This window comes from Mandrillus leucophaeus, unplaced genomic scaffold, assembly GCF_000951045.1.
Source record: "Mandrillus leucophaeus isolate KB7577 unplaced genomic scaffold, Mleu.le_1.0 Scaffold4, whole genome shotgun sequence".
NCBI classification, from domain to species: domain Eukaryota; kingdom Metazoa; phylum Chordata; class Mammalia; order Primates; family Cercopithecidae; genus Mandrillus; species Mandrillus leucophaeus.
In genome coordinates this window covers 4,741,880-4,754,793 of record NW_012104253.1, presented here as the reverse complement: position 1 = coordinate 4,754,793, position 12,914 = coordinate 4,741,880, and the positions used below count along the sequence as shown (strand labels likewise).

The window sequence follows — 12,914 nt, the reverse complement described above, 5'->3', positions numbered from 1 at the left end:
CGTGAGGTCACTGACTCGGCGGCCTGAGCTTCAGCCACCAGAGCATGGTCCTGGCCCTCACTCTGCAGAGCAGTAGCCCCCTGCCACCACCCGGAGGCAGGACTCCCTCTCCTACACACTGCATGGGGACCTTCTCCAAAGCAAAGGTCCCTGAGCCACGACCTTCTCCTGGTGTCACTTCTGCCTGCAGCGCCCGCACACCCTCCTTAGCAACCACAATGGCCCCACCAGGCCTGCAATGGAAGGCTTGCATCTAGGGAGCCCTGCTCCACAGACAGGTGCGACCCCAGCCCCTCCTGCCCTCACCAGCCCTGGGAAGCCAGCCCGGCCTGTGGCCAAAGCCCTTCGCCACAGGGCACCTGACAGCAAGGCACGAAATTACAAAAGCCAGCCTTGCCATTCAGAGCTTGGCTATGCACTTGCACGTGTATGTTGGGGTAGCGGGGCGGGTGGGAGCGGGGTGGAGGAGAGTTCGCAAGAGGCCAAATGGGGAACATGTACCCTGCTAAGTCCCACCAGGCCCTGGGAACCTACCCCACGGCCCACGCAGTGGGGGCCTGAGGGGATGACCTCAGTGGGAGCTATGCTCCCTGCAGGGCCCGTGAGCCTCCCAGCAGCTGCCCAGTGGGCAGAGAGGGTGCCATGGAATTCCTGAGCTGGGCACTGGGCACCAAGCCTGGCTGGTCACCTAGCAACGGGGCCAGGCAGCTGAGCCATCCCTGTGGTTGGTTCCCAGAGAAACGCTTTGGGTATCCCAGGCTGACCGCTCATGGCCCAGTGGGAAGAGCAGGAAGAGGGAGACTGGGATGAAGCCAGGGATGCGCAGGAGGGCTTGGAGGCTGGGGGAGTGAGCAGCTGGAGGGGCCGCCAAGCCAGCTCGCCCCCAACACCCAATCGAGACTGTCCACAGCCTCCTCTCGGCAGCCCCCATGCCTGCCCCACCTGCAGCAGGGAAAGCCCTTGTCCTGGCAGTCACACGTCCCCTCCAAGCTCCAGCCACACTCAAGAGGCACAGACCCTCATCCAACCCCACCTACCCCCTGCAGCCGACCCCTCCCACACTGTGCCGCTGCTGCCCAGCTCTGCACAGGGTAGCAGCCTCATCTGTCTGTGGGTGAGGCCGGGCCCAGGAGGGAGGAGGGGACCCCAGCCCAGGGAGGAAGCGGCCAGTAAGTCCAGCATGGCAGAGGCGGGGAGGCTTCCATGTAAGTCTGCCCCATCTCCTGCCTGGATCTGCCCGTCTGCCAGAGGAGTGAAGCAGCCCATGTCTTCACCAACTGGGTGTTGTCCACCCTCTCAGGCCCTGGGCCAGCCCCGAGGAGCAAGCATACCGGGCAGTCAGCATGGAGGGCTGGGTGGAGGGAAGCCCAGAGGCGTGGGAGCCAGGGTTAGGTCCCTGGCCCCACTTTCCAGGAGGTGACGGGTGGCAGTGGGAGTAGGTCGGGGGAGGGCATGGGTCCCAAGGGGAAGGTTGCCCTGGGTGAGCTGGAGGGGTGGGCGCTGGGTCGCGGTCCTCAAGGCAGCGCCACCCACAGCCGGCCTACCTGTGCGAGGAGCTTGTCACCCTCCAGCAGCCTCACTTTGCTCTCCAGTTGCCTGATGTAGGTGGATGAGGGATCTGGAAGGACACAAGAGGAAGGGGGACATCAGCCTCCAGCAGACTCCGTCCCCAGTGCAACCACAATGGCCCCACGAGGCCTGCAATGGAAGGCTTGCGTCTAGGGAGCCCTGCTCCACAGACAGGTGAGACCCCAGCCCCTCCTGCCCTCACCAGCCCTGGGAAGCCAGCATGGCCTGTGGCCAAAGCCCTTCGCCACAGGGCACCTGACAGCAAGGCATGAAATTACAAAAGCCAACTGGCCTCACGCCTGGCATGGAAGGTTTGGGTCTGAGGAGTCCCACCCCACAGCCAGGTGAGACCCCAGCACCCCCTGCCCTCATCCGCCCTCCGGAAACAGCATGGCCTGTGGCCAAAGCCTTCCCGCCATAGAGCACCTGACACCAAAGCATGACACACAGAGGCCAGCCTTGCAGGACCCACCCGCCACCCTCACTGTGGGCCTCTGAGCTGTTGTCAGGACCTTCAGGACCTGTGGAAAGGTGAGGGGCGGGTGGCCTCGCTAGCCTGCGCTGGAGCAATTCTTTCAGCTCCCAAGATGCTGCAGGCTCAAACGGAGCTCTCCTAAACACAGCCAGGTCACAGCCCACCCCAGGGTTGGGGTCCGGGGAGCCCCCTCCCCTACACAGTGGGGAAACAGCCTCCTGAACTTGCCAAGTCAGCATCTGGGATCCTTCACCTGATCACCCAGGAACTTCTCACAGGAGATGCATGCCTGCAGCATATGCTGCAGGTGAGCAGCCACCTTCCCCATACGACAGTCAGGAACCCCGTGGAACCCCCCGGTCACGTGTCCCCAGTTTCTGACCTCAGGCTAAGGGAGCCCAATCTGTGCAGACCACTGGTGCAGGTGAAATTCACCCACCCTCACCACTGACCCTGCTTTCCAGTCACGTCAGGAAAACACAAAAATATCCCATCCCCACCCCCACACCCAACCATCCCACACCCCTGGTCCTGCCTCCCCCCAGGCTGGGAGTCAGCTCAGCCCCCAGGATGCCCGGAGCAAACCCTCAGGGCAGAGGGCTGGGGGAAGGGAGGAGAGGCAGGAACGGGATGGAGGCAGAACACCGGCCGGGTCACCCAGCGACAGCAGGTTTGGAAAAGAGGCAAGGGGGTGGCAAGGCTGTCCCAAGCACCCCTGTGGGCCACGAAGCCACCTGGTAAGGGATGGGCTATTAACACCTCTCCCCGGAGATCACCTGGCCCAGATAGATGCCAGCCCAGATGCCATCCACCCCGACGGCTGTCCACCCACCGGCCCACCCGACAGCAGGACGCAGGGTCTTCCCAGGTTCATGCCGCTGACCCTCGACTGCAGAAGCAGAGACATGAGCCCCTTTGACCACACACAGCCAGCTGTCTAGTCCCCATCACCACCTCAGGGCTGGGATGGACTCTACAGGCTGTTAACATGCCTGGGGGTGCCGGGGCTTGGGTGCAGCTGGGGACAAGCCAGGACCGCCATGCCAACCACACGACCAATGAAGCATCTGTCCACCCCCAGCACGCCAGTAACAGGATGCCTGGGAGCCCCCTACTCAGCCCTGGACCAGGCCCAGGGCCCAGCAGAGCCACTGGCCCAGCCACAGGCAGGAGCAGGTACTGGAGCCCCGCCCGGACACACTCACTGCTGGGGAACACTGCAAACCAGCCTCCCCTCCTCCTGCAGCCCAGTCACCTCCCAGGAATGTGGGGCCTTCTAGAGAGGAGAGAAGGGCGGCTCCCCATCCAGGCCCAGCCTCCCCGCCCTGCCAGGCAGGCCACCCCTGCCCTCAGGATGACCTCAGGCCCTCACACCTCACCAGCCCTGATCCCTCCCTCCCTGGCTTCAGTTTACTCATCACTCTGTCAATCCTGAAAAGCAGCTCCCATGCCCACCCCAAGCAAAGAGGTGTGATGGCAAGAGGCCTCAGCATTCAGGCTGTGCTGCGTCCCTCTGAGCACGGAAAGATGGGGTGCAGTCTAGGCTCCCCAAACCTTCATGTCCTATACCCCACTAACAGGAGGGCTCCCTGGAACACAGTCCCGGGAAGCAGTGACCAAGTAAACTGCAGAGACCCTTCCAGCTCCCTCACTCTGACAGAGCTAGGACAAGAACGCTCCAATGACTATAGACCCACGTGTGGTCTCCTTCTGGGTGCAGTCGGGTGGGGGGAGCCCACTGTCCCATATGGGACACGTGGTGCCCCCTGCATCTGGTGCCTTGCAAAGGACAAGCAGCCACCATCCTCATTTTCCAGGTGCAGAGGCCACGAGGAACAAAGTGTTCCCACCAGCAGCAGGTGAGCCTTCCAGCCCCTCTCCCCACCACCCAGGCCCACCCCACAGGTCAGTCTTTGGGACCCAGTGTTTCTGGCCGCCTTGGGCAGAGCTGACAGCCTCAGCCTTGGAAAGAAGCTGGCAGAGACTCAGAAAGAAGACGCCATTCCCAGTCACACCGCTCTCCCGAAGGCTCTCTGCAGTGCAATCCTCAGCACAGCCACAGGGCCCCTGCTCACCAGAGCACCCCCATGGGACAGTGCTCCTGGGGGCAGCCCTGAGCCAGAGGGAGGACCCAGCCACTGTGTGTGACCAACAGCCCAAGACGGGCACTAACTTGTCCTCTGCCCTTCACTGCCACAGAACCATTCAGGAGGTGGGTGCACTTTCAGTCGCCCGCCTCCCGCTGCTGGTTCCCATAGGGTGAGCAAGGAGCTAGCTCCCCGCACTTCCCTCTCGGTGAGCCCACAATCGGAGGAGGAGTGGGCTGAAATCCGAGTCCGCAGCTGCCCCGTCAGCCTCAGCACCCTCACTGAGTGCCCCTGCTCCAGTCTGAGCAGTCAGCCCCCTCAGATACAACTGGGGTTTCACACCCACCTCCCAGGAAAGGTTAAAGACGGTGATCAGGCTGGCAGGTGGCATCAGGAGAAGGGACGCAGACAGGCCATCCCACAGGTCACCAGCAACGCCCTGCCTGCCCATAGCCAGCACCTCACCTCAGGGCCCACAGGCCACCGTCCCCCACATTGGGCAACCTGTAGGCACAGACAGGTGGCCACACGCCCATGGCCCCAGACCAAGGGGCTGCCCCTGACAAACCCATCTGTTCAGGTTTCCCCCAAACCCCAGGCAAGTATGCAGAACAACATACACTGCAGACCGCCGGGCTTTGTTGGGTTTTTCTTTTAAATTTCAAAATAACAATATAACAGTCTTAAAACAGATTTTAGACCATCCAGTAATTCCAATGGAATCTATCCTAAAGAATTAATTCCAGGCTGGGTGTGGTGGCTCATGCCTGTAATCCCAGCACTTTGGGAGGCTGAGGCAGGTGGATCACCTGAGGTCAGGAGTTCAAGACCAGCTTGACCAACATGGTGAAACCCCCGTCTCTAATAAAAATATAAAATTGGCTGGGCATGACAGCAGGCGCCTGTAATCCCAGCTACAAAGGAGGCTGAGGCAGGAGAATCACTTGAACCCGGGAGGCAGAGGTTGCAGTGAGCTGAGATCGCACAACTGCACTCCAGCCTGGGTGACAGAGCGAGACTCCATCTCAAAAAAAATTAATTCTAATTATGAAGAAAGCAGACTGTTAGAGTGGCCAAAACTGGAAATAACTATTTGTCCAACAACAGCTGAGGGTTCTACCCTGTCATCATTACAATGATGTTTAGAAAGAGTTTGTCTCCTAAACAATATGGAAAAACACTTAAAATGCCAGTGGAAAGAACTGGACACAAAATGACATGCACAACGGCTGCGACGTTTAAAAATATCCACGCGTTGACGTGAGTTCAGGAAGGAAGTCCACAGAAATCCTGACTGTGCGGCTGCTCAGTTGAGGGAAGCAGTGGGTTTTTATTTATTCACATCGTTCTTGTTAATTTTCAAATAATCGACTTCTAATCTAGTTCTGAAATCCTTCTTTCAGAAAAAAAGAATGGCCAGGTGCGGTGGCTCATGCCTGTAATCCCAGCACTTTGGGAGGCCGAGGCAGGCAGATCACCTGAGGTCAGGAGTTCAAAACCAGCCTGGCCAACATGGTGAAACCCCGTCTCTACTAAAAATATAAAAATTATCTGAGAATGGTGGTGGGCACCTGTAATGTCAGCTACTCGGAGGTTGAAGCAGGAGAATTGCTTGAACCCAGGAAGCAGAGGTTGCAGTGAGCCAACAGCGCCACTATACTCCAGATGGGCGACAGAGCGAGACTCTGTCTTTAAAAAAAAAAAACAAAAAGGAGAACAGATTAAACTCTTGCACCTCAACATTACATGCATGGCCACCCACTGAAGCACCTGACATTTTAAACCCAGCACCCTGACCCTCTCCCACACTCAGCTCCCTGGAAGAGCTCTCCAGGCTGCCAGGAGCCAGTGAGCCAGGCATCAGTCACCCTTGGGTCAGGAGTAGGCACTCTGCAGACAGGAAGAACAAGAGTGATCCGGGCACTCCCAGTGGGGGCTGGAGAGCAGAAGACCCCGGCAAGGGCCGGCTCCTGCGGAGGACTATCCTTCCCGGCAGCCTCAAAACTCGTGATCCCACTGCGTGCCAAGCCCCAGCCTCTTGGAGATGAGCATGTAATTAAATTAATCCCAGGGTTTACAGTAATGAGCGCTGGAGCCACAGGGGAGGGGACATCACTTCCCAGCTTGGCTGCCTGAGGGCAAAATGAGGGAGGTGACCCTGGGCTGACCTGGCCAAGGGGTCCCCTTGGGTGCTCCCCTAACCCTTCTAGGGGCCATTGGACCAATTCTGGGGGATTCCCTATCCAGCTGCCAACCGGGGAGGAGGGTGTCTCTCTACAATGTTCTTGTGTCCAGGAGCCAGACCTGAGCCCTCCTCACCCCACTCTCTTCCTGGATCCCTTGCTCCCATGAGGAGGAGGTGGGGGGAAGCTGTGCAGCACGGTAGGCGGGAGTCACACAGCCTGCAGGTCTGCCAAGCCCTCCCCACTGGCGCTGTGCTGGCTCCATCCCAGGCACCCTGCGCTGGGTCCTGCCACTAGGACCAGGGCTCACTGGCCTTCTGGAAAGCTGTGAGGCAGGGGCTGCGTGGTATTGCCCCTCCTGGCCTTGTTTTCACTCTGACAAGATGATGTCACCTCCACCTCCCCTCCAGATGTTGCTGTATCCAGACAGTAAGGACTGGGGGGCCAGAAGCCATGTCCCATCATCACCTCTGTGACCTTCCTTCCCTAGCTCAGCACTTGACACAGTCAGCCCCCAGAAAAATGTCTGCAGCCCTAATAGGAGCTCATCCCTGGAGGGACCTGTTCTCAGCTACCTCCCTGGCTCCGTCCCACCAGCTCCCACCAGCAGGAATAGCTGTGATGAGCTCCTCAGGAGTGCTCAGCCATGCATGTGACACAGCACCCCACACCCCAAGCTGGGGAACCCCAGACAAGGAGCTGCTGAGGCTACAGGGGGCACAGCATCCGGGGCTCTGGGCACACGCTCCTTGCATCTGACTCTGCAGTGCCTGACGCTCCTGTCTCACGCACGCCTCCCCATGATCTTATATCTCAGGGTGGGTGCAGACTCAGAGAGGAGGAATCAACTTCACGTGGGTTATGTGGGAGGCAACCCCAGGAAGCCCAGGTAGAGGGGTAGAGAAGGGAGGCAGGGAAGGGAAGGAGCCAGTGGAAGGGGCGTCCACCCTGCTGGTGAGCTCTAGGGCTCAGTCACCCCACCTGTCCAATGGCTCACCGGAAGTATTAATGTCCCAGCACCGCCCAAGAGGAGAGTGGAGAGGAAGGGCTCCCTGGCAGAGCTGCAGGTGCCAGCAGGCAATACAGCTGTGGGCTCAGAAGCAGTTAGTGCCTAGGGATTGGGGCTGGGCGTCAACAGTGTCTGCGACCACTCAGGAGAAAATATGGTTTATCCTCTCTCCATAGAAGGTGGAGGCTGGGAGCAAGGGAGCTGCAGTGACACACAGGGACACATGGTGACACCTGGTGATACACAGAGCCCAACTCTCCAGCTGCTGCACACCCTCCCCAGGTCTGCCTCCCAGCCCCTCCCCCTGCGCAAGGCCCTACAGCATGGCTTCCCAGCCCTGGTCAATTTCTGCAAGGTCTGGGGCCAGGCAGGGTTATGGCAGGTCATTAGCAGGAGACCTGGCCATTCCAAGCCGCGGGCCTCCATCAGGGCTCATGCCCAGCAACTCCATGGGCCCTGTGCAAGAGAGCTGATACCACTGTTCAGCGCAGCAGGTTGGCTGATTAAATCCCCTTCTCCTTCCACTTCAAGAGGGGTCACCTGCAGCCTCAGGGCTGGTGGCTCCATGGGGCGGAAGGGCCTCATTAAACCAACACATACCTCCCACAAAGTGCAGAAACAAGGTGCAAAGGTGCACCAAGTAACACAGGCAGGGCAGGGCCAGGGAGAACCGGGCTCCAGAATCTTAAGCCAGTGCTCTTGGTACCACCAGCCATGGAGAGCTCCAAGCACCAGGGACACAGAGATGCAGATTCTAGAAAAACCCGTCCATAACCACATTCATCTACCAAACAGCAATCGTGTGCCTTATACATATTAGTCCTCAACATTCCTCAGGGTGAGGCAGGTGACCAGGCCCCCAGTGTACAGATGAAGAAACTGAGGGTCAAGGAGGCAAAGTGGCAGCCACAGACCCAGGGAGTGGTGGCCTGGAGGCTCCGGGAAGCAGCCGGCCTCCTCTTCCCAGGCAGTCCTCCCCCTACTCTGGCTCAGCACCACCCATCCTGGGCTGGAGGCAACAGAAGGGCCACACTGGCCACACATCCTGCAGTGCCCCGTCCTAGCCAGCAGGCACTAGCCCTTGGCCGCTGCTTTCATCACGAGGTAGCCACTGCCCGCATGTCAGGCCCAGCGGGTCCTGCAGCTGCATGTTCCTGGCTGCCCTACACCTCCAATGCATGAGCACCTCCGGGTTTCCCCCAGCAAGGCCTGGGGCGCTCTGCTTGTATGGGTTCACCAAAGCGCCCTGTGAGCTGGGCCAGCAGCGCCTGGGGATGGCCCCATCTTCTCCAGGGACTTGGGAGATAGCGCAACTCCAGGCCTGCCTACTCCCTGGATCCCGGCATTCCAAAGGGTCACCAAAGGACTGAAATTCCTTTTTTTTTTTTTTTTTTGAGACGGAGTCTCGCTCTGTCACCCAGGCTGGAGTGCGGTGGCGCAATCTCCACTCACTGCAAGCTCCGCCTCCCGGGTTCACGCCATTCTCCTGCCTCAGCCTCCCGTGTGGCTGGGACTACAGGTGCCCGCCACCGCGCCCGGCTAATTTTTGTATTTTTAGTAGAGACGGGGTTTCACCGCATTAGTCAGGATGGTCTCGATCTCCTGACCTCGTGATCCACCCATCTTGGCCTCCCAAAGTGCTGGGATTACAGGCGTGAGCCACCGCGCCCAGCCCAAAGGACTGAAATTCTTGTAGAGCAGAGAGAATCCTCTAATCTGAGACCCAAAAGGAGAGTTATCGATTTCATCACAGTCCAGGCTACCAGTGGGGTGCTGAGTTCCCCATAGTAGGGGGAGAGAAAGCAGCGGCTGAACAGTCTTCGTTTGGGCAGGAGCCTCTGGAACAACGAAGGTTCCCGGTGTGGCACAGGAAGCTGCTTACCTACCCCAGTTCCAGAAGAGCCAACTCTGCTCCCCCAATCTCCGCAGGCCCCTGCCAGGCAGAACCCCGTCTTACAAAGGAAAAAAAGGAATGCTCAGCGTAGATGAGTCTGCCCCAGGTCACAAAGCCAGCCACCCACAGGACCAGTGGAGGGTGGGGGTGGGGGTGGGGGCGGGGGCAGTACATTATTGGTCAAAGGCATATCCCTTCCTGTGAGGGACCCTTGGCGTCATGAAGGAGCTGCAAGAATAACCACGTCTACTGCAAAGAGTGGAGTAAGGAGGCGCAGCCCAGGAGAGAGGGGCAGAGAAAAGGAGTGTGCTGACCAGGAGAAATCCGGGCCTCCTTCCTGAAGGAGGTGACACTCGAGCTGAGCACTGAAGAGCAAGCAGGACTCTGACAGATTGTGAGGATGGGGAGACAAAAGGCACATAAGAGCTGAGGGCACACCCTGAACAAAGGCAGGGAGGTGGATCCACAACAGGTCCACGTACACCTGTGCTGTGCCCCTTAGCATCAATGGCCATGCCAATCCCAGCTGACACCAGCTCCTGGAAGGCATCACAGCTCTCGGAGGGGCAGGCTGAATGTGAAACGGGCATTATTTATGGATGAAGGCAAGAGGGCTGAGGAGGGCATTGGGTTCCTGTGAGGACAGCTTTTGGTGGTGGCTGCGTGGAGCCAGGCAGGCCTCAGTGCCCACAGCCCACAAATGGGCATGCTGGGTGTTGCAGGCCGAGGCAGCTGGCTGCAAGCTCAGCGATGCCTTCCAGTGCCCTGGGCATGGGAAAGAGTTCTCCCATCCACTTGGGGCATAGAGAAGAGAAGCATCTTTTCCCCTTCGCACACACACATTTTGCGGAGTGCTCACCATATGCCAGCACACACTGAGCACAGCCCATCACACCAGGCTGATGAGGGACATCCTGTCACTGCTACCACTGTGTTATTGACAAGGTGCCTGAGACACAGCGATGTCAGGCAAGGCCAAGGTCACCCAGTGGGAACCTTGCAGGGCTGGGATTTGAACCTGGGTCTGTCTACAGCCAAGGCTCTCTCCATCTAACTCGCAGCTTCCACACCAACCCTGGGGTTCTGGCACAGTGACCCTGGGCCTCTCATGACGTCACCACTATGGTTATCAGGAATGCCCATTCTAAGCTTTGCCTGGCAAGGAGGCACAGCAACTTTTACCTACTCCCCCAGCAAAGAGATCGAGGTTCCAAGGGGCTCCATAACCACCCAGTCACAGAACTCATAAAAACAGGGCTAAAATTTGAAGGGTGTGTGTATGTGTGTGTGTGTGTGTGTGTGTGTGTGTGTTTTCCCACAACCAGGGCTCTTCCAGACAACCCACTGAGGCAGGGGATGGGGCTTGGGAAACAGCCTGACTCCCCTCCTCTCCCAGAGCAGAAATTCCCTTCGTGACGCAAGGCAACTTTCAGGGCCCAGGCTCCAGGGAGCATCACTCTGAACTGCATTATTCTTGACCCATCTCTCCTCCGGGACCTCGCCTCCAAGGGCACCAGATAAGCGCCCAGCCCCAGATGTGAAAAGACTTGATGTTAGTGAGGTTTTCAGTCTGAGCCAAAGACCCCACAGCCTCTGAGCCTCGCCAGGTCACACGTGGCCTGCAGGCTGGCACCAGCTTCTCCTGAGATCCACCTCCATGCCCGGAGATGTGGAATCATGGGAACCTGAAGTCCCACCTAGCGGATGCATGCAAAAACGGAGCTGCCACGACCGGAGCTCCACACCCTCCACCTCACACTCCCACAGCCGGATTAGAAATCAAACATGCCAAGGACACACTTCCCAGTACCTACAGGGGAAGAAAAGTAGCTAGAGAAGAGGAAAACAAATGGCTGCCCTAATGAGAATGAAATCTCCTCGTGCTGGCCAGTCAGCCTTCCCCAATGAGCACACGCCCGTCCTCTCAGTGCCATCTGTCCCCCTCTTGGGCCACTCTACTCTGGGCTGGGGACTCCCACACATCGGCTGCCTGCCTCTCCCCAGCTTCAGGGGCCCCTGGGCACCCAGCATTTAATTCCAGGAAAAGCCATGAGGCTTCCCAAGTCACTGAAATCTGGAGGGAGCAGCTGAATGGAAAGCCCCGCTCCAGCTCAGTTCACCTCGAATGTGCCCTACTTTGGATCTGCCTGGGAGCCACCAGTGTTCTCAAACCAAAACTCAAACTCATTTCTCCATCCGCTGCTTCGGCAGCCTCACAAGCCAAATGAAAACTGTGGAATTGCTTCACATATGGGGACAAGGGGAAAAGAACTCCTTCCCTGTGCCTTCAAGGCCTGCATACATTGGAAATTGACCTGCGTGTGTGCAGCAGATAGTGAAGGTGTCGGCACTGTTAATGCCCATCACACTCCCCCACCAACCCCAACTTCACTGCTAAAGTTGGGAATCAGTGACAGACCCAGACTGTGTGCAGATGTCAGCTAGTCCTGCCTGGGAGCGACATCTCACCAGACAGCGGTCACATCACATTCAGCTTGCGGCTCCCAGCATCAGGCTGAAAGGTACACCCTCCTGGCTCCTTGGGGAGCTTTTAAAATCTGATCTCTTCCCCTGAGACTAACTGAATTGGACTCTCTAGGGGAGGGACGTGGGCATCAGTTTGCATTTTAAACGCCCTGCGGGTGATTCTAACACTCAGTTCTGTGGTCACTGTTCCAGTTGTCCAGCTCCCAGCCCCCATCTCCGACGGACCCTGCACCCTCCTGCCCCTGACTGTTAATTAGTGGCTGAACTCTGAAGCAAATGCAACAAAAGCTAGAGGGATTATGATGCAACTAATCGCGCAGGACTGAAGTCTGCGTGGGGGGAGAATAAACAACCCTTATCGAGCCCTAGAATGCAGATGCCAAGCCCCCTGGTTGCATAAAGGGGAGACTTTTGCTGGTTTCAGGAGAAAGTGCATGGGCGTTGCTTTCATCACTAGATGTCATCCAAATCTCTACCAAGTGCCAGGCTCTGTGGGAAGAGCTGGGGGGCCAGGATGATGCCCTCCCCCCACAGCTCTGCCCCAAGACTGCTTTACAACAGAGTTGGTAAGAACAATGAGGAGGCGTGGGAGAGGTGGGAGGTGCAGCAGGTGGAGGCGGCTCAGGAAACACAGAAATCCAGGCGTGGCTGGGTCATCACAGCCAGCACTGGGAAAGCGGCTCAGGGAAGGCACTTGATTTGCGGTGAGCGGTGAGCGGTGAGCGGCAGCGGTGGGAATCCGAGGCCCTGCAGCAAGAAAAGGAGGGGGCTCTGGGCGGTTCCATCTGGCAGCAGCAGCACATCTGGACTGCGTTTCACTGAGGCAATGAAAACAAGAATAAATCCTCACCAGCCAGGTGGCAGGATTCCTAGGGCCATGGGAGTTCAGAGAAGACAGCTCTATGCACACCAGACTCTATAGAAAAGATAACACAGCCACGTGGAAGGCCAAGGTGAAGCCCAGAAGAGATCCACACGCCTGGTGTGTGGCCAGGTGCCCGCGGGGACAGAACAGAGTGCTTCATGAACGGGGATGCAGCAGCAACAAGCTGTCCACCCAGAAAACAGTAAAACTCCATCTCAGCCTCATACCATACACAGAAAAAGTTCCAGGAAGGTCAGAGAGTTCTATGTGAAAAAATTATTTTGACCAGGCACAGTGGCTCACGCCTGTAATCCCAGCACTTTGGGAGGCCAATGTGGAAGGATC

General features: G+C 58.0%; 1 protein-coding gene across 1 annotated transcript in view; it reads right to left on the bottom strand.

The window, feature by feature from the left end:
• Positions 1–12,914, bottom strand: part of CCDC85C (coiled-coil domain containing 85C) — a gene marked incomplete at its 5' end in the record, with an annotated part of 90,477 nt that overhangs the window by 20,478 nt on the left and 57,085 nt on the right. The window contains one exon of the mRNA XM_011991802.1: positions 1,545–1,618. Coding sequence (XP_011847192.1) covers positions 1,545–1,618 — 74 coding nt within the window. The remainder of the gene's footprint in view (positions 1–1,544; positions 1,619–12,914) is intronic.